General features: G+C 44.0%; 1 protein-coding gene across 3 annotated transcripts in view; it reads left to right on the forward strand.

The window, feature by feature from the left end:
* The window catches only part of WAC (WW domain containing adaptor with coiled-coil), a 90,874-nt gene that overhangs the window by 12,851 nt on the left and 56,310 nt on the right, over positions 1–21,713 (forward strand). For all 3 annotated transcript variants that reach the window (XM_077268459.1, XM_077268462.1, XM_077268460.1), the window contains exons 4-6: positions 3,087–3,181; positions 4,339–4,454; positions 6,720–6,814. In XM_077268459.1, coding sequence (XP_077124574.1) covers positions 3,087–3,181; positions 4,339–4,454; positions 6,720–6,814 — 306 coding nt within the window. The remainder of the gene's footprint in view (positions 1–3,086; positions 3,182–4,338; positions 4,455–6,719; positions 6,815–21,713) is intronic.

Below are 21,713 nucleotides of genomic sequence, written 5' to 3' on the forward strand. Positions count from 1 at the left end.
GACATAAGAAAAAAAAAAAAGGCCAGGGTTCCCTTATTTGTTAATTCTGCCTCACAAAAAAAATAAAGTGGGCAAACAGTTGTAATTACACCAAAATGACACAAAAAATACAGCTCGTTACACAAAATAACAAGCACTCACATTGCTCTATAAATGAGAAACTGAAGTTATGGCTGCCAGAAGATGATGCAAACAATATCTATATCCATTAAGTACTTTAACAAAAAACAAACAAAACTTTAAATGTGGGGAATTAAACATAAAACAGCCACTTGGCTATTTAATGTAATTGTTTGGACCTGTAACATAAAATTTTATCGTTCTTTATCCCCATATGGTGCATGTTGTGAGAAAAATATATAGAAACTATACCAGAATTGCTGGATTTTGTTAATTTAGTTTCACAAAAAAGTGAAATAAAAACTGGTCAAAAAGTTTTGTACTTGTCTCGCAAAAATAAGCCCTTATACAACTTCCTACTCAAAAAGTAAAAAATGAAAAAGAATGACACTTCCAAAACAGTATTTTTTATTTTTTTTGTATTAGAGCAGTGACACCTAAAAACTAAAATTGGGTATAGTCATTATCGTATCAAGCTGCAGAATAAAGTTAACTTGTCAATTAAACTGAATAGTGAAGTGTTTAAAAAATAAAAATACAATTCCAGAATTGTCTTTCTTGCACATTCCACCTCCCAAAAAGTGTAATACGTGATCAAAAAGCCTAATAGATCAGAAATGGTGCCACTGAAAACTACATCTTCTCACAGCAAAAATAAGCCCTCATACTGCTCCATTGATGGAGAATTGTTAAACTTGTCATAATATGGCGACAGACCATTTTTCTTTGAAACTGTATTTATTGTACAAAGTATAAGTCATAAAGCTATAAATTTAATATTGCCACAATTGTGCTGACTCACAGAATAAAGTGATGTCTTATCTTTGCAGCAGATGAATAGTTAGAAGTAAGAACTGAAAAAAATGAAAAAGGCAGCTTTGTCCTAAAGATCCAAAATGTCCAATTCCTTAGGGAGTTAAGAAAAGCCCCCCACAAAATGATGAATCTGGTACCTTGTTTTTGTTAGCATATTCCAAGACTTTTTCTTGTTACATGAGCTATTAAGTATTTTTTGTTTTGTTATCTCTGCCTTTCCTGAGACTGTACATGCTTTCCCCCCCTCTTTATAGATCTGTGTACAACCCCTATTCCTCCCTTTTGCCACCTCTAACACTAAGGAGTGAAGGGGGAAAAGCCGAGTGTGGGCTATCCGGAGGCTGTGCTCTGATGGATTTGTACCATTTTTGCAGATCGACTAGGTTCACATTAGTGGCCTGTTTTGCGTGTTTCATTAGAAGAACATACAAACCATACTGTAACAAGTGCCAGAAAAGTCCTTTTCACTATAATGGGGTCGGATTATTTTCCGTTCAGGTGGCGTCACTTTAGCTGAAGCAAATAAAAGAAAAGCATGGTGTGATTTTTCTTCTGGCAAAAATGACTACACTTACGAGTTGAGACAGCCTTGTACTGGAGGCTTTGACACAGGTGTGAACCTAGGATTTACAGATTTATTTATTTATTTTCTGGACAGAACATTTTTAATGAAGACTATTTAGAAAGTTGTTTAACTTTACATTTAGGGAGCAAATGAGCAATAAAGAGGAAATTGTGAAGGTGATTCGGCCTTTATTAGCACTTGCTTGCATAGGAATGTAGTGTAGAGACTCGGTGCCTTTATGATTCTGGCAGCTTTTTGCTCTCTTACATGTTTTGCGTGTCATTTTGTGGTGGTTGCATTGTCCGGTACCTGCACAGATCTTTGTTTCCACATTCTCAATTCCTAGATGCTCCCGTAGGTAGCGGTTCACTTCACTTTCTGCTTATAACTTGGTGCATAGTTCATCCGTATTCTGCATACCCGTCCTAAGTGGGTTTCAGTAGAGTCATAGGAGAGCAACTGAAGAACCATTTTTTTTTTTTTTCTCCCCTCTCCTGAATGTTGATCTGACACTTTGTAACAGATAAAAATCTCAGATTTAAGTTTTCTTGGCATAGAAAATTTACCACAGAAAAAAGCACCTTCCCATCTTATCTTACGGTGGTCTTTTGTTTGTATTCACCTTCTGTTGAATTTTTTTCAGTAAAATCAACTGGATATTTGTTCAAAGTTTCTGCTGCTCTTTGAATTATTTTCTGACATTGCTATTAGTCCCTCCATCCCAACTAATTTCAGATTGCAGCTCTTTGTTCTTGCATTTCCTCCTGAAGTCCGGGACTTAAATATCGATGACCAAGTAAACGGAGCACTAAACAGTGTATGGCGCTGCGGTGTAACACGGGTTCATCGATACGCAGGACCACATCATTAGCCTGTGGCTGCGGATGGGAACCCAGCGAAACGCCTCCTACCTGCCGGTCATTTAATGTATTAAATTTTTTTTTTTAAATTTACTGGCTCCTGCGGTAACGTCACAAGTACCGCACACATGACCGCTGCAGCCAATCAGTGGTCTTCTTAGCAGCTTGGTTCACGTGCACCAGAATCGCTGCTGAAACCTTTAGTTGGAGTAGCCACCTTTGTGATATCACTGGTGTAGCCTGTAAACTAAGACTGGGGCGACAGCGATGGACCTGGGAAGGGTGAGCTTGGGTATGATGTTTCCTACCTTTTCAGTCCTAAAAGTTAAACCTAGACAGCCACTTTAAAATGGTGCTGGTTGTGTGAATTTGGCATATAACATTGTGTAATACATAGCGCCCGTGCTATAAAATGCTGTCTATTGGCTTCCTGATAAACATCACTGGTCTGGCATTTCTTCTGCAATACCATATTTTTTACCGGGAATGCAGCTGTATCTCCCCAGACCACCACCCCAATGTAGGCTCACTATTACTCCGGCAGCTTTTAAGTGTACGTGTGTATAGGCGGTCTTCTATGAGAGGACCTTCCATCCAGAAGACCATTGTTTAGCAGATTTGGCGTTCGTCTTAAGAGTTTCATTGTACACTGTTTGCGTTGCAGACTTCCTGCAGGAATGAATGGCGCTGATGTTGAGACTAATGAGTTTTGCTTTTGTTTCTAGGGACCAGTTTTTCTCCACAAGAAAACTCACATAACCACAGTGCTCTTCATAGCTCCAATTCACATTCTTCTACTCCAAGCAAGACTAGTGATTCTGTAAGTTACAAAACAGACTTGTTGGCTAAGGCTTTATTTTCTTTTTGGCTATTTTAAATGTGGAATTGCAGTTTTGCCTGATTGCATCACTTTGTTCATCAAAAGCTTAGCAAACTTTATTTAGTCATTCACGCTGTGGTATTACAGATTTTTATTTTTTAAAAACAAAAAAAAATGGAGCGACTTAAGTGATATTCCCACATTAAATGTTTGACATATGGACAGGATCTTGAGTAAATGTGTTATAGATGTAACGCTAGGAGTGGTGGTTATTTGGAGAACGAGGGGTTCCTGCCCCTCCACATCTAACTCCACTCAGTCTGTCACATGGGGTCGGCACAAAACTAATGCGTGTCTTTGGGCAACAATCACATTCAGCCTGATGTCCAAATCTGGCCAGAGTTAGACCCCCATGGCGCTGTGGTACCCCGGTTTTCCCGATTCTGGTGCTGGACTTGCTGTCAGACATTTAGGGCATATCCTTTGTCTAAATAGACTGTTTCTTTTTTTTCTCTCTTTTTAGTTAAAGGTAACCTGTCACACGGTTTGTCCCATGTGAGGGAAGAACACCACTTTTCAGCCCTGATATACAGCATTCTAATATGTTTATATGCCCCTTATCCGGCCTGCAACAAAAGAATTACACTTTTTATTATACTTGCCTGCCGGGCGATCTGGTCCAATGGGTGTTGCTAGTTTTGGTCAGGTGCCTCCTTTCTTCTCACTATGCCGTCCTCCTCCTGTGCTTTGTGTGGATGATGGGTCCTACGTCATCAGTGTTCCCTGTGATCGTGCTCCTTTGCAGGCGTATTTCTCTGCCCTGACAAGGTACTGCAGTGCGCATGTGTTGGGGCTCTTTGGCCTTTCCCAGCGCATGCACACTACAGTACTTTACTCTGCCCTAGTGAAGGAACACTGTGGATGACATGGGACGCCCATTGGAAAACCCTGCAGGTGAGGTGTTTTACGTTGCAGTCTGGATTTGGGGCTTATATACAGAATTAGAATTCTGTATATGAGGCTGAAAGGTGGTGGTCTTATCTCCCATGGGACAAACCTGGTGACAGGTTCCCTTTAATGGTTTGTACTTCTTGCACTGAGCAGCCCAGTGTTGTGTAGCTGTCACTGAATCCTTAAAGTCTCTTTATGCTTTGTAGACATATGATCCTACAGATGACTGGTCTGAACATATCAGCTCTTCTGGTAAAAAGTACTATTACAATTGCCGAACAGAAGTATCTCAGTGGGAGAAGCCAAAAGAATGGCTCGAGAGGTAACGTTACAGATATCATTCTGTAGATGTTGTTTTTTTAATGGTCTTTTGGTTAGGGTGCTTTCATACTGCGCTCAGGCACCCGTAGTAGACGGTGTGCGAGTGTCGCCTCCAGCAGGTGTGCATGCCCGAAAATGATGCATATTCAGAGCGCATGTTTGCTCACCATTGTCTATGGCCTCGTCGGGCATTCGCCCAAATCATGTTTTGTTGGGGGGCTTTGACAAAAGCCCCGACACAGCCACTGAACGGGTGCCTAAACGAAGTATGAACGCCCACTTACAAAGTTGTCCTGATTGATGCATTTATACTATACATATATGTATTATAATACTTTGGTATTTAGATTACTTATTTACATACCTCGAGCAGTGGTCACATAAATCCAAGATCATATTTCAAAGTGTCTAAGCGTTTTCTTTTACTGAGTGATTGGCACAATCCCAATGCCCAGTGATAATGTGCACAGTAGTATCTAATATATAGTCTTGTGATCACTATGACTCTTGTTACAAACACTACCTATATACATGCAAGGGAGAGACCTGTCAATCAGCTGCATCCGTGTTGGGAAAGGTAGACAGTGGACGGCTCCGAACTAGTCTCTTAGGCTACTGATCCTGACCGGATCTTCAAAGTATATTTCCTCTGAAACACAGCATTGCCAAGAAATATATTCCTGGCTGCAATCATGCTGCCCACAGTTTAGGCAGCATGAATCGCCTGAAGAGTCCCCTGTAAGCCATCTCATCATTCCCTTTTTTTTCCTCTAGTCACTCTGTGGTTCATACGACAAATGAAATCATATGATTCATTTATTCTTCTGGGTGACTGATTTTCTTTCAACACGTTACATTGTGGCAGTCGGGAATTTATTCTATGTACAGGGTGTCCCTAAAGTTTAAACACACAGGCAAACAAACATATTTTCAATTGGAGTATTAAGTAATTTCATCGATGTGATTTCCATTATTTGCAAAGGTTGATACTTTGCAAAATTCGTATTAACTCGATGTAATAAATCCACATTGTAGTCAGTTTTAGCGCATTCATTTTTATGCATTCAATCAAGTGTGTTAGGCTAGGTTTACATTAGCGTATTTGTGCGCAGCGTATTATCTGCATGCTTGCGCTGCATTTTTTTATCCACATCAGCTTACACATGATGCAAAAAACCGCTGCGTGTATGCGTTTTGCCTGCGTTTGCTTTGTTTATGCGCATGCATTCGGTATTTCCAGGAGGGCGTGTCTCAATCGGTTCCTGGGCATGCGCAGTCCGAAGTACGCAAGCGCATCAAACGCATGCACACATGTCCTTGCGTACCAATGCGTTCCCATAGACAGTAATGCGTTGTTTTGACGCACTCAACCACAAACATGCGCAATATTGACGCCTCACAATATGCAACATGTTGCGTTTGCCGGACACTGACACACACCGCAAAACGACACATGCGTACGCATCCGCGTGCAAACGCATATCCCTGCGTACACTGTTAAAGATATGTACGCATGACGTATGCGGATCATACGCAGCGCACAGAAACGCCAATGTGAAACCAGCCTTACATATGTGATTTTTCACTGAGCACACCTTCTCCTTTAGCTTACACCTTGGCTGGTGCAAAATGAAATGAGTAAATAGATGGAAAGGCATAAATCGATTAATGCTGTTTAGGAAGAGATGAACTTAAGACCGATCCTCCTTCCAGAGTCCAGGACAGTTGATCTGTCACCAGGTATTTGCTTTGTAATCTGAGAGCAGCTTGATGTAGGGGCAGAGACTCTGATTTTGGTGATATCACTTGCTGGAGCGCATGCTGTCCTTTTGATAAATTCACTGTAATCTTCTTTTTTGGGTCTAGCAGAGCTCAAATGCTGAGCTCTGTATAATCCCGCCCACATCACTGGCAGCTTTCTGTGTACAATGTGTGGTCAGTGAGCTGCCAATCAGTGGTGGAGACGGGGGTTACACGAGCAGTTGACGAGGAGGCACAGGACACCTAGTCCTGTAGTGATAATCTCCTGCTGATAAAACACTGATTTTATTGAATCTAGAGCAAGCAGCTCAGTAAGTGACACCTCTGAAATCGGCTCCTCCATCATTCTGATCTCGGATTACATAGCAAAATTCTGCTGACAGTTTAAGAAATTTATTTTGTTCAGAAATTTTTATTTCAGAATTGATTTAGAGCTTGTGTTTTCTGACAAAGCATTACCCTTTAATGGTTCATGTTCTCATGTTCTTTTCTTTGAACTCTATAGAGAACAACGCCAAAAGGATTCAACCAAAGTGGCAATTAATAGTTTCCCCAAAGACCGAGACTATAGAAGAGAAGCGATGCAAGCCACAGCTACAGGTGAGTTTATTCACTGTAAAGCAGGATCGTCTTTGCTTAGAGGGGTTGTCCAATGTGTAAACATTTTTACTGAAATCTGCAGAGTTAAGAAAGCGCCTCCTCACCAATCCCTTGCTGCCTCTATTCTGACTGCTAGCTCATCCACCAGTCATTCTGCAGCTGTGATGTCAGGACAAAAGATGTGACTGCTGCAGCCGATCACTGGCGGTAGTGATTGACTGCTACAACCAATTATTGGTTGAGCAAGTCACTTCATGGTTCCAGAGGATCCATAAAATTGAGACCAATTTGAAACCTGGATAGCTTTGAAACCAAACCGGTGAGGGATGAATGAGGGATGGAGTTTTGACAATTTTATTTTCTTTACATAAATATCTATTTTAAAGTGGACAGCCCCTTTAAGTTTTTTTCATTTTTGCACATTTGACTGTTTTCTTTCTTTTTTGTTTGACTTCCTGTAAAGAAATGTGCATATAATGTGAGCGAGCGACATATTCATTTCTGGGGGTTATTGTAAAGAATATACATTTACAAATTGCACAAACAGCAGTTTCTTAATCTCGTGCAGGGCTTAAATCAAATATTCCTTGTGGTTGCCCTGCCGTTTTTATATACCCTTTTCTCAAACTGTAGACTATCGTATGTCTGTAGAAATGTCACTTATAGCAAGAGGAAGCTAATCCAATATTAAACTGTTGGCTATGTCTGTAAATGTTAGGGACGCCTGACTACTCTGCAGGGGGTCTGGTGTTTGCACCTTGTGGATATATTGAATGTAGCCTGTTAAGATTGACTTTTGCCACACAGTTTTAAGCTTGGTGCTTACATGCTTTTTTATTTTTATTTACATATATTTTTAATTATTTGTAAATACTTTTTGGGAAAATTAAAAATTAAAGAAAAAAAAAAACTTTGCAAAAATAGCGCTTGTAAATACTGCCGTTTGTTTAATAGCACCTAATGAAAAGTATCGAATTATGTTTTATGTGTATTACTTGGTTATTTAAAATCAATCTCTACGCAACATTTTTCTTTGATCGAGTTTTCCCACTAGAAACAATCTTGTCACTACTGCTTGGATCCTCTCTATCGCAGGAATGATGGGATTGTAGTAAACGTTATGGATCTATACTCTTTAAAGGAGAATGCAACCATACGGCCCCTTTCACTAAAAGCACGGTATTGCAGTTCCCCGCACAGTGGGACGGCAGCTAATGAATGGTTTCTGCCACTTTAGTCTCAGTAACTACAAGGGTCCTAGAGGAATTGTCACCAAACCTGTGTATTGGTATGTCACAACAATATGCCGAGATGGAAGTGTCCCTTTTATCCAGGGGCTACACCTTGACTTGTGGCAGTGTGACTTAAGATCGCAAAGCCACACTGCCCAAATTGCAACTAATGATGGTGAATCTCCAGTTGCAGAAATCTAGCAGCATTGTGTTTTCTATAACTGTCATGTTGCGGTACTTCATGTGTTGTAATGCTATCATTCACCAGCATTAATCACTATGTGGCATTGCCATGTTGCAGTCTTATGTTGCGCAGCCACAAGTTGCTGTGTAGGCCTCACCCTACAGGGAATCTGTCAGCAGGATTTCACACCCCTTACTACTCATTCAAAGACCAGTCCAGCAACCCCTTTACATGGCCAGTCCGTTCCTCCATTGCTGAGAGATCCGTGTTAGCATTGATATGTAAATGAGGCTATGCTATGAAGCCTCTGTCACTCCAGCTCTATTTCCCTTTCACTACTTTACTGATGACTACAGATGAGTGGATCTCTTTGTGCTGCCCCAATCCACGGTCCAGGTCTGTGCTCTCTGGCTTTGGACACGTCAGGAAATTTGTGCAGCCCCTATCAGGATCTTGTCCTCGACTTATAAGATGGTGCCGGGCGAGAAATAGAGCTGGAGTGACAGATGCTTCAGATCTACCATAGCTATACAGGTCCTTCTCAAAAAATTAGCATATAGTGTTAAATTTCATTATTTACCATAATGTAATGATTACAATTAAACTTTCATATATTATAGATTCATTATCCACCAACTGAAATTTGTCAGGTCTTTTATTGTTTTAATACTGATGATTTTGGCATACAACTCCTGATAACCCAAAAAACCTGTCTCAATAAATTAGCATATTTCAACCGTCCAATCAAATAAAAGTGTTTTTTAATAACAAACAAAAAAACCATCAAATAATAATGTTCAGTTATGCACTCAATACTTGGTCGGGAATCCTTTGGCAGAAATGACTGCTTCAATGCGGCGTGGCATGGAGGCAATCAGCCTGTGACACTGCTGAGATGTTATGGAGGCCCAGGATGCTTCAATAGCGGCCTTAAGCTCATCCAGAGTGTTGGGTCTTGCGTCTCTCAACTTTCTCTTCACAATATCCCACAGATTCTCTATGGGGTTCAGGTCAGGAGAGTTGGCAGGCCAAATGAGCACAGTAATACCATGGTCAGTAAACCATTTACCAGTGGTTTTGGCACTGTGAGCAGGTGCCAGGTCGTGCTGAAAAATGAAATCTTCATCTCCATAAAGCATTTCAGCCGATGGAAGCATGAAGTGCTCCAAAATCTCCTGATAGCTAGCTGCATTGACCCTGCCCTTGATGAAACACAGTGGACCAACACCAGCAGCTGACATGGCACCCCACACCATCACTGACTGTGGGTACTTGACACTGGACTTCAGGCATTTTGGCATTTCCTTCTCCCCAGTCTTCCTCCAGACTCTGGCACCTTGATTTCCGAATGACATGCAAAATTTGCTTTCATCAGAAAAAAGTACTTGGGACCACTTAGCAACAGTCCAGTGCTGCTTCTCTGTAGCCCAGGTCAGGCGCTTCTGCCGCTGTTTATGGTTCAAAAGTGGCTTTACCCGGGGAATGCGGCACCTGTAGCCCATTTCCTGCACACGCCTGTGCACGGTGGCTCTGGATGTTTCCACACCAGACTCAGTCCACTGCTTCCTCAGGTTCCCCAAGGTCTGGAATCGGTCCTTCTCCACAATCTTCCTCAGGGTCCGGTCACCTCTTCTCGTTGTACAGCGTTTTCTGCCACATTGTTTCCTTCCAACAGACTTACCATTGAGGTGCCTTGATACAGCACTCTGGGAACAGCCTATTTGTTGAGAAATTTCTTTCTGGGTCTTACCCTCTTGCTTGAGGGTGTCAATGATGGCCTTCTTGACATCTGTCAGGTCGCTAGTCTTACCCATGATGGGGGTTTTGAGTAATGAACCAGGCAGGGAGTTTTTAAAAGCCTCAGGTATCTTTTGCATGTGTTTAGAGTTAATTAGTTGATTCAGAAGATTAGGGTAATAGGTCGTTTAGAGAACATTTTCTTGATATGCTAATTTATTGAGACAGGTTTTTTGGGTTATCAGGAGTTGTATGCCAAAATCATCAGTATTAAAACAATAAAAGACCTGACAAATTTCAGTTGGTGGATAATGAATCTATAATATATGAAAGTTTAATTGTAATCATTACATTATGGTAAATAATGAAATTTAACACTATATGCTAATTTTTTGAGAAGGACCTGTACAGGCTCATTGTCCTATCAAATCCTGATTTCTCAATGATGGAAGAACATACTGGCCATGTAAAGATATTGATGGAGTTTTCTTTAAAAAAGTCATGTGCATGAAAATAGTTTTGGGGTGAAATCCTGCTGACAGATACCCTTTTAAAGGAGTTGTATATATTTTTGTTAGCCACATAACCTCCTCTTCACTACTTGTTAGGGCTGGATGTTTTTAACTGTTTTTCTACACACCGGCAGTGGTTTATTACATGGCTGTTGTTGGATTTGTTGTCATCAGTTGTCAGATATTTCAAAGGGGTTTAGTAAGAGTTGGCCATTATCTGTAGAACGCCGGGAACAGCAAAAACTCTGCAGTTCTCTTGTATTTCTATAAGGCTGAAGTCACACACGCAGTTTTTTTTTTTTTTTTTACTAGCATAGCAAGTAGATTTCATAAGCATGAGTATATGAGGGATTTTATTTCTATCTTGAGCCGTTTCTGGCTTAAGTAACAAAAAAAACCTGCATTTGTTACTCTAGTCTTACCGAGATTTGTCCTTTGTTTGGGCAGGAACTTTTTGTCTAAAGTGGAAGAGCAGAATTTGGTAAATCCAAGAATTGCTGCAGCACTTGGTCTCCCCTACTTTATTTGCTATCAATATATTTGTGCAGGTTGTTGAGTATCCCTGACTATTGTACAGTATTGTGTGCTTTGATTTTGTGTAATATTTGGTAATTTAGATGGCAGCCAGGGTTTCGCTCACCCAGCCTTCAGAAGTGCTTTAATGACTTGCGTCCAAATTCCTGAAGAATGTACATACTTTCTGATGGGCAACATAGCATAGTCATATACCTTCTTATGCCCCTGTGAAAAGAATGGCGCTGCCGTAAAGGAGGCCATTCGTACTCATTGTAATGGATTTGTCAGGGGCGCATATGAATCCTATTTTTCAGTCATTCAGATGGAAGCCATCATAGCATTTCTGAACACAGTAACGTTTGGTTGAAATGTTTTGCACTCTGTGATTTGATATCTAACTTTCACTTTTGTGTAGCCTTTTAATTATGGGTGGTTAGGCTGTGTTGTGTCTAGTGAGTGTCCACAGCACAGACACGATGGCTGACCGTATCCAAAATATGATACAAATGTACCGCAGGAGCGAATGGCACTCAGTAAAAGGATATTTATATCTTCAATATATTTTGTCTAAAAAATTTTGTAGTAGTCAATAAATATCTGTGTAACTCCTTCTTTCATCCCTGTAACGATGTATGCTGCATTATTTATCTCTCACAGTGTTCCTCCCAGTTGTCATTTCTATTTGAATGCCAGTACTGTGGCTCTTGGCACTGATTGGTTGTAATCCTCTATGGTACGTTCTAGATATTTTTGTGTTTGCAAAAGAAAAGTTGTATACTGTAAAGTATACTTCTCAATTCTGCTCTGCACGCCCTTCTTCAGACAGCAGGTGAATATACTGCCGGTGCCCTCTTTACATCTGGAGGGGCGTGTCCCCTACGCCTCCTGACATCATCCAATCAGTGCTGACTATTGCACTATGTAGGGACACACCCCTATTGACGAGGGAACCGGCAGCACTAATTGTCCATTTATTAACATTTCCTGTAACGAGTTATAGAAAAAGCGGCTCCAAATTTGTTTTATGGCGAATACAAGAACTAACTAAAAACATGTGTTAGCAAAGTGGACAGGTCTTCCTTATACTGGCCCTAATAATAATCATTTATATAGTGCCAACAAATTCCGCAGCACTTTACAATTAAGCGGGGGCATGTACAAACCATAAAGACATCACAAAGTAACACATAGTTTAGCAGTTACAGGAGGGGTTTAGGCCCTGCTCACAAGCTTACAGGAAAATAATGTAAGGAAATAGGGGGGCACAGTAGGTAGAAAGTGCTTGTTATGTATGGTCAGGCCAACGTGAGATCTAGGTATTGGTCAGATTGTTGGAGGTAGTGCATTCCAGAAAACTGGTGCAGCACGAGAAATATTTTGGAGACAGAGAGGGTAGGTTTGGATTATGGAGGATGTTAGTCTTTGATCAGTTGTGGAGTGGAGAGCAAGGGCAGGATGGACCGAGATGACGGAGGAAATACAGGGTGGTGGAAAAGGGTGGAAGGCCTTGTCAGTGAGAGATGAGTTTATATTGTATTTTGTAGCGATTTGTCAACCAGTGCAATGACTGTGACAGGGTAAAGGCATCTGTAGTGGCTGGACAGAAATCTGACCCTGGCTGCTGCATTCAGGATGGATTGGAGAGGAGAAAGTTTGGTTAGAGGGAGATGGGTCAGGAGAGGGTTGCAATAGCCCAGGCAAGAGTGAATAATAATAATCTGATGGATGTGGTTGATTTTGTCAAGGAAATAAGTAGCCAGATCGTCAGTGCTGTGGTTGGTGACTGGGGCCTGTACTTTAAGGCACAGGATGGAGTGAAATGTTTAGAAGAGTCATTATGGATTGTCTGGTAGTGATGTGATGAGGGTGGTGAAATAGACTCGTTTAAAGGGAACCTGTCACCCCGTTTTTTCGGTATGAGATAAAAATACTGTTAAATAGGGCCTGAGCTGTGCATTACAATAGTGTAGTTTGTGGACCCCGATTCCCCACCTATGCTGCCGAAATACGTTACCAAAGTAGTCGTTTTCGCCTGTCAATCAGGCTGGTCTGGTCAAAAGGGCGTGTTGTCTTCCCCCAGATTTTGTGTAGTTTTCCGTTGGTGGCGTAGTGGTGTGCGCATGTCCAAGGTCCAGAATCCTCTGCCAGGGGATTTAAAAGAGCGCGCTGTTCGTTATTCATTGGTGATCGGTGGGCGCGGCCATCTTCCTTTGGCCGCGCGTGCGCAGAAGCGGCGCTCTGCTGGCCCCGACGCTCTGCTGGCCGCGGCTTCAGGAAAATGGCCGCGGGATGCCGCGTGTGCGCAGATGGATATCGCGGCGGCCATTTTCCTGAAGCCACGGCCAGCAGAGCGCCGCGGCCAGCAGAGCGCCGCTTCTGCGCACGCGCGGCCAAAGGAAGATGGCCGCGCCCACCGATCACCAATGAATAACGAACAGCGCGCTCTTTTAAATCCCCTGGCAGAGGATTCTGGACCTTGGACATGCGCACACCACTACGCCACCAACGGAAAACTACGCAAAATCTGGGGGAAGACAACACGCCCTTTTGACCAGACCAGCCTGATTGACAGGCGAAAACGACTACTTTGGTAACGTATTTCGGCAGCATAGGTGGGGAATCGGGGTCCACAAACTACACTATTGTAATGCACAGCTCAGGCCCTATTTAACAGTATTTTTATCTCATACCGAAAAAACGGGGTGACAGGTTCCCTTTAATCAGGCTCTCGACTTGCGTTACTGAGGTCATGTTTTCCCATCCTGATTTGAGGATGAAAAAAATCCACAGCTTCTTTCAATGCCACCAAAGTGGATGAGATTTTTTCCAAAAGCTCTGCAATATTCTGTAGGGAAAATCTGTGACTGAAATTGACCATCAGTGCAGATTTTTAATCCCAGGTAGGCCAGTATATGCCGGGGATATTCACCATTTGCAATTGATAAAGGGAAATTCAAAGCAGAGATGCTTCAGAATCTGCGACAAGTCTGTAACAGATGTGAATTTTGAAGCAGATTTGTCATTGATCAGCAATAAACTCCTCAAAGGAAAATCGGTATGTGAGAGTCAATGATTTATTAATGTAGTTGTTGCTTTTTTTTGTGTGCTAAAATTGGTTTTAACAGGGGGAAATCAAACTATCATAGAAGGTTGCTGAACCATCTTGCTATTTGCTCTGTGTGTGTTTAAGGCTATGTGCACACGATGCGGATTAGCTGCGGATCCGCACTGTGATGTACAGTATAATGTTATTCAATGGCAAAAAGCTGTGCAGATGGTGCAGAAAAATCAGTGCGGAATTGCTGCGGATTTCAGTGCATGTCACTTCCTTTGTGCGGTTCTGCAGTGTTTCTGCACCCCTCCATGTTAAAATTCCACAGTGGCAAAAACCGCAGAAAATCCGCACGAAATCCGCATCAATTCCACACAAAATACGCATAAAAACCGCGGTAAATCTGCGGCTGTGGATTCTGCCAGGAGATGCGGATTTTGTGCAGAAAATTCTGCACCTCTTTTCCTACGTGTGCACATAGCCTAAAGCTGTATGTGGGGCTTGCTTAGTACTAATGCCAGGCAACCCGAGAACAATACGTAATGTGCACTATTATTGTAGCAGCTAGAACAGGAGATTATTGTAAATTAGCCACCCAATTGTTAAGAACTTACAGTGCCTTGGAAAAAGTATTCATAACCTGTGAGCTTCTCAACTTTTTGTCAATTTTTTTCATGTTACACCCACAAACTTAAATAAATTTTATTTAGATTGTGATATAACACAAAGTAGCAAGCATTTGCAAAGTGTAAAGGAAAGAATACATGGTTTTCTAATGGTTTTAAAAATATAAATCTGAAAGTTGCGAGATGCATTTTGTATTCATGTCCCCCCTCCCCTGTCAGTACTTTGTAGGACCACCTTTCGCTGCAATTACTGGTGCTAGTCTTTTTGAGCATGCCTCTACCTGCTTTGCACACCTAAAGGCTGAAATTTTTTGTCCATTCTTTGGAAACTAGCTGTAGCTCAGTGAGATTGGATGGAGATGTCCGTGAACAGCAATTGTCAGGTCTTGTCAGTCTCAATGGGATTTAGGTCTGGAGTCTGGACTGTGACTGGGCAAATCACACACAAATAATGCTTTGAGCTAAACCCTCCATTGTAGCTCTGGTAGTATGCTTAGGGTCCTTGTCCTGCTCTACAACCCAGTCTCAAGTCTTTTGCAGCTTTTAAAGGGAAGTTTTTGAGCCTATGAACAAATGCCACCACCTTTAAAGGGGTTGTCAACTACTTTCAATTAACCACCCAATGTATCCCCCCGGGCCCCCCAATGAATTTTGTAAATACCTTATGTTGCCGATACTGCCTGTGAGCGGCGCTATACCGGTGGCTGCGTCCAGGGTCACGTGACCCCCAGGCTGCGTCCAGGGTCACGTGACCCCCAGGCTGCAGCCGCCGCTAATATCCGACGATGTCACGTCAATTTCCTGACTCGGGAAATTGACGTGACCTCAGCAGCAGGCGTGACCCAGCCTCCACAGACAGCGGCCACTCATCAAGAGTGACTGGGCTGCGGGCGGTGGGTCCGCTGGCTGTGCGGGGGGGGGGGGGGGGGAGAGTCTGCCGGCTGTGCGGGGGGGGGGGGAGAGTCTGCCGGCTGTGCGGGGGGGGGGGGGGGAGAGAGTCTGCTGGCTGTGCGGGGGTTGAATCTGCTGGCTGTGCGGGGGGGGGGGGGGAGAATCTGCTGTCTGTGCGGGGGGGGAGAATCTGCTGTCTGTGCGGGGGGGAGGAGAGTCTGCTGGCTGTGCGGGGGGGAGAGTGCTGGCTGTGCGGGGGGGGAGAGTCTGCTGGCTGTGGGGGGGGGAGAGTCTGCTGTCTGTGCGGGGGGGAGAGAATCTGCTGTCTGTGCGGGGGGGAGTAGAGTCTGCTGGCCGTGCGGGGGGGGGGAGAGTCTGCTGGCTGTGGGGGGGGAGAGTCTGCTGGCTGTGCGGGGGGGAGAGTCTGCTGTCTGTGCGGGGGGGAGTAGAGTCTGCTGGCCGTGCGGGGGGGGGGGGGGAGAGTGCTGGCTGTGGGGGGGGGGAGAGTCTGCTGGCTGTGCGGGGGGGAGAGTCTGCTGTCTGTGCGGGTGGGGAGAGAATCTGCTGTCTGTGCGGGGGGGAGTAGAGTCTGCTGGCCGTGCGGGGGGGGGTGGAGTCTGCTGGCTGTGGGGGGGGGGGGAGTCTGCTGGCTGTGGGGGGGGGAGTCTGCTGGCTGTGGGGGGGGGGGAGTCTGCTGGCTGTGGGGGGGGGGAGTCTGCTGGCTGTGGGGGGGGGGGGAGTCTGCTGGCTGTGGGGGGGGGGGAGTCTGCTGGCTGTGGGGGGGGGTGTCTGCTGGCTGTGTTGGGGGGCGTCTGCTTGCTGTGCGGGGGGGTGTCTGCAGGCTGTGCGGGGGGGGAGTCTGCTGGCTGTGGGGGGGGGAGTCTGCTGGTTGGGGGGGGGAGTCTGCTGGCTGTGTGGGGGGGCGAGTCTGCTGGCTGTGCGGGAGGGTGTCTGCTGGCTGTGCGGGGAGGGGTCTGCTTGCTGTGCGGGGGGGTGTCTGCTTGCTGTGCGGGGGGGTGTCTGCTTGCTGTGCGGGGGGTGTCTGCTTGCTGTGCGGGGGGGTGTCTGCTGGCTGTGCGGGGGGGTGTCTGCTGGCTGTGCGGGGGGGTGTCTGCTGGCTGTGCGGGGGGGTGTCTGCTGGCTGTGTGTGCAAGTCTCATCCGGCTATGCTTGCTGCACTGTCAACGAGTGACACGTTAGCCAATTATGGGACAGTAGTAGTCCCGTCATCCGACTAATGTGTTGAATGTTAATAAAAAGAAAAAAAACAAAAACCACATACAGTACATATAACATACAGAACATACATATAACATACAACACATAACATAGAGTACATACTCGCCAATTGCCTAATTCCCCGAAGCCCTCGTCTCCTTTAATAAAAATAAAATAATAAACCAACCTATACTTACCTTTCTGCCACAGTCCAATTAATAACGAGGGTCCCTCGATAATCTCCCGTGTAGAACAAACATCGGGTGATGTCAGCCGCTCTCCAGGGGCTCCAGCGATGAAATGACAGGGGCAGTAATCCTCTGCTGTGTATCCCTCCACCGCCGGGAAAGAGGTCCTGTAACCCTAATTCTCACACAGCATTGCTGTAAAGTGAGCCTGAACTCAGGTAACCTCAGTGATGCACTGCAGGAACCATTGTCTCCTGTCAGTTCATCACTGGGAGGCCTTTAGAGCAGTGACATCACCTGTCGTGGGACACTCGTTATTAATTGGACTGCGTCAGACAGGGAGTATACGGTTGGTTTATTATTTTTTATTTTTTTGCTGGCGATCGAGGGCGTCGCAGGAATTAGGCGTGCTTGTAAGTATGGTGAAATTAAGAATATTAAAATACTTTTTTCTGGCTGTCTTTATTTAACTCTTTCATTACTATAGGATTAGTAATGGATAAGTGTTTTATTGACGCCTCTCCATTACTAATCGGGCTTAATGTCACCTTACAATACACAGGTGACATTAACCCCTTAATACCCCATATCCCACCACTACACGGGAGTGGGAAGAGAGGGGCTAAGTGCCAGAATTGGCACATCTTAGAGGTGCGCCATTTCTGAGGCGACTGCAGGCTGGTATTTGTAGCCGGGGGGGGAGGGGGGCAATATCCATGGCCCCTCTCTAGGCTATGAATATCAGCCCACAGCAGTCTGCGTAGCCTTTCTGGCTATAAAATATAGGGGGACCCCCACGTCATTTTTTTATTTTAATAGCCAGTAAAGGCTGTGCAGACATCTGTGGGTTGATATTCATAGCCTGTAGAGGGGCCATGGGTATTACCCCCTTCCCAGGCTACAAATATTGGCCCCCCAACTGTCGGCTTCCCCCTCTAGCGCAGAAATTTGCGAGGGAGCCCACGCCATTTTTTTTTTTTAACTGAAACATATTGTTCATTAAGAAATCAGGATATATCTATATAGATAGATATATCTCTGTATGTATCCATCTATCCGTCCCATATTGGTTTGTCTGTCTATCTATCCCGTATCTATCTATCCCGTATCTATCTATCTATCCCGTATCTATCTATCTATCTATCCCGTATCTATCTATCTATCCCGTATCTATCTATCTATCCCGTATCTATCTATCTATCCCGTATCTATCTATCCCGTATCTATCAATCTATCTATCCCGTATCTATCTATCTATCCCGTATCTATCTATCCCGTATCTATCTATCTATCTATCTATCTATCTATCTATCTATCTATCTATCCCGTATCTATCAATCTATCTATCCCGTATCTATCTATCTATCCCGTATCTATCTATCTATCTATCCCGTATCTATCTATCTATCTATCCCGTATCTATCTATCTATCTAGTATCTATCTATCCCGTATCTATCTATCTATCTATCTATCTATCTATCTATCTATCTATTTATCCCGTATCTATCTATCTATCTATCCCGTATCTATCTATCTATCTATCCCGTATCTATCTATCTATCTATCTATCCCGTATCTATCTATCTATCTATCCCGTATCTATCTATCTATCCCGTATCTATCTATCTATCTATCTATCTATCTATCTATCTATCCCGTATCTATCTATCTATCTATCTATCCCGTATCTATCTATCTATATCTATCTATCCCGTATCTATCTATCCCGTATCTATCTATCTATCCCGTATCTATCTATCCCGTATCTATCTATCTATCCCGTATCTATCTATCCCGTATCTATCTATCTATCCCGTATCTATCTATCCCGTATCTATCTATCTATCCCGTATCTATCTATCTATCTATCCCGTATCCATCTATCTATCTATCTATCCCGTATCTATCTATCTATCTATCCCGTATCTATCTATCTATCTATCTATCTATCTATCTATCTATCTATCTATCTATCATTATTATTTATATAGCACCATTGATTCCATGGTGCTGTACATGAGAAGGGGTTACATACAAGTTACAGATATCACTTACCGTAAACAAACTAACAATTACAGACTGATACAGAGGGGCGAGGACCCTTCCCTTGCGGGCTTACATTCTACAGGATTATGGGGAAGGAGACAATAGGTTGAGGGTTGCAGGAGCTCCGGTGTTGGTGAGGCGGTAGCTTCACTAGTGGTGAGGAGGCAGCAGGGTCAGTGCAGGCTGTAGGCTTTCCTGAAGAGGTGGGTTTTCAGGTTCCGTCTGAAGGATCCGAATGTGGTTGATAGTCGGACATATTGGGGCAAAGAATTCCAGAGGATGGGGGATATTCGGGAGAAGTCTTGAGGCGGTTGGATGAGGAGCGAATAAGTGTGGAGGAGAGAAGGAGGTCTTGGGAGGACCGGAGATTACGTGAGGGAAGATATCGGGAGATTAGTTCAGAGATATATGGAGGAGACAGGTTGTGGATGGCCTTGTAGGTCAGTATTAGTAATTTGAACTGGATACGCTGAGGGAATGGGAGCCAGTGAAGAGATTTACAGAGAGGGGAAGCGGAGGAGTAACGAGGAGAGAGATGAATTAGTCGGGCAGCAGAGTTAAGAATGGGCTGGAGAGGTGCAAGGGTGTTAGCAGGGAGGCCACAGAAAAAGGATGTTGCAGTAGTCAAGGCGGAAGATGATGAGGGCATGCACAAGCATTTTAGTAGATTGACGGTTGAGGAAAGGACGGATTCTGGAGATATTTTTGAGCTGGAGATGGAAAGAGCTTGGATGTGCAGTTTGAAGGACAGGGCAGAGTCAAGGGTTACTCTGAGGCAGCGGACTTCCAGGACAGGGGAAAGCGTGATGTTGTTAATTGCAATAGGTCAGGTAAGGAAGATCTGAGATGGAGGAAAGATGATGAGTTCAGATTTGTCCACATTGAGTTTGAGGAAGGTATAGGAGAAAAATGATATGGCTGACAGACAGTCCATGATTCTGGACAGCAGAGAGGTGATGTCTGGGCCACAAAGGTAGATCTGAGTGTCATCATCATAAAGGTGGTGCTGGAATGCGTGTGACTGAGTTGTCCCAGGCCAAGTGTATAGATTGAGAAGAGTAGGGGTCCTAGAACAGAGCCTTGGGGGACTCCCAACAGAGAGAGGGTGGGATGAGGAGGTAGTGTGGAAGTGGTAGATGCTGAATGTGCGATTGAAAAGGTACGAGGAGATCCAGGATAGGGCGAGGTCTTTGATGCCAAAGGAGGAGGGGATCTGTAGTAGGAGGCAGTGGTCAACTGTGTTGAAAGCAGAGGACAGGTCTAGGAGGAGGAGTAGAGAGTATTGTCCGTTAGCTTTGGCTGTAAGTAGGCCGTTAGTAATTTTGGTCAGGGCTGTCTCAGTTGAGTGATGGGGTGGAAACCAGATTGTAGATTGTCAGAGAGCAAGTTAGATGAGAGGTGAAAGTTCAGCATGGACGTGCTGCTTCAGGAGTTTGGAAGCGAATGGGAGCAGCGATATTGGGCGATAGCTGGACATAGCAGTTGGATCGAGGGTTGGCTTTTTAAGGATAGGCGTGATTGTGGCATGTTTGAAAGCAGAAGGGAAGGTGCCAGAAGCTAGTGATAGGTTGGAGAGGTCGGTTAGTGATGGGATAAGAGTGGTGGTGAGGTTGGGGAGGAGGTGGGATGGGGTCGAGTGCACAAGGGCCTTTAGAGCAGTGACATCACCTGTCGTGGGACACTCGTTATTAATTGGACTGCGTCAGACAGGGAGTATACGGTTGGTTTATTATTTTTTATTTTTTTGCTGGCGATCGAGGGCGTCGCAGGAATTAGGCGTGCTTGTAAGTATGGTGAAATTAAGAATATTAAAATACTTTTTTCTGGCTGTCTTTATTTAACTCTTTCATTACTATAGGATTAGTAATGGATAAGTGTTTTATTGACGCCTCTCCATTACTAATCGGGCTTAATGTCACCTTACAATACACAGGTGACATTAACCCCTTAATACCCCATATCCCACCACTACACTGGAGTGGGAAGAGAGGGGCTAAGTGCCAGAATTGGCACATCTTAGAGGTGCGCCATTTCTGAGGCGACTGCAGGCTGGTATTTGTAGCCGGGGGGGGGGGGGAGGGGGGCAATATCCATGGCCCCTCTCTAGGCTATGAATATCAGCCCACAGCAGTCTGCGTAGCCTTTCTGGCTATAAAATATAGGGGGACCCCCACGTCATTTTTTTATTTTAATAGCCAGTAAAGGCTGTGCAGACATCTGTGGGTTGATATTCATAGCCTGTAGAGGGGCCATGGGTATTACCCCCTTCCCAGGCTACAAATATTGGCCCCCCAACTGTCGGCTTCCCCCTCTAGCGCAGAAATTTGCGAGGGAGCCCACGCCATTTTTTTTTTTTTAACTGAAACATATTGTTCATTAAGAAATCTGGATATATCTATATAGATAGATATATCTCTGTATGTATCCATCTATCCGTCCCATATTGGTTTGTCTGTCTATCTATCCCGTATCTATCTATCCCGTATCTATCTATCTATCTATCCCGTATCTATCTATCTATCTATCTATCTATCCCGTATCTATCTATCTATCCCGTATCTATCTATCCCGTATCTATCTATCTATCCCATATCTATCTATCTATCCCGTATCTATCTATCCCGTATCTATCAATCTATCTATCCCGTATCTATCTATCCCGTATCTATCTATCTATCTATCTATCTATCTATCTA

The sequence above is a fragment of the Ranitomeya variabilis genome, chromosome 6, assembly GCF_051348905.1.
Source record: "Ranitomeya variabilis isolate aRanVar5 chromosome 6, aRanVar5.hap1, whole genome shotgun sequence".
Taxonomy (NCBI): Eukaryota; Metazoa; Chordata; class Amphibia; order Anura; family Dendrobatidae; genus Ranitomeya; species Ranitomeya variabilis.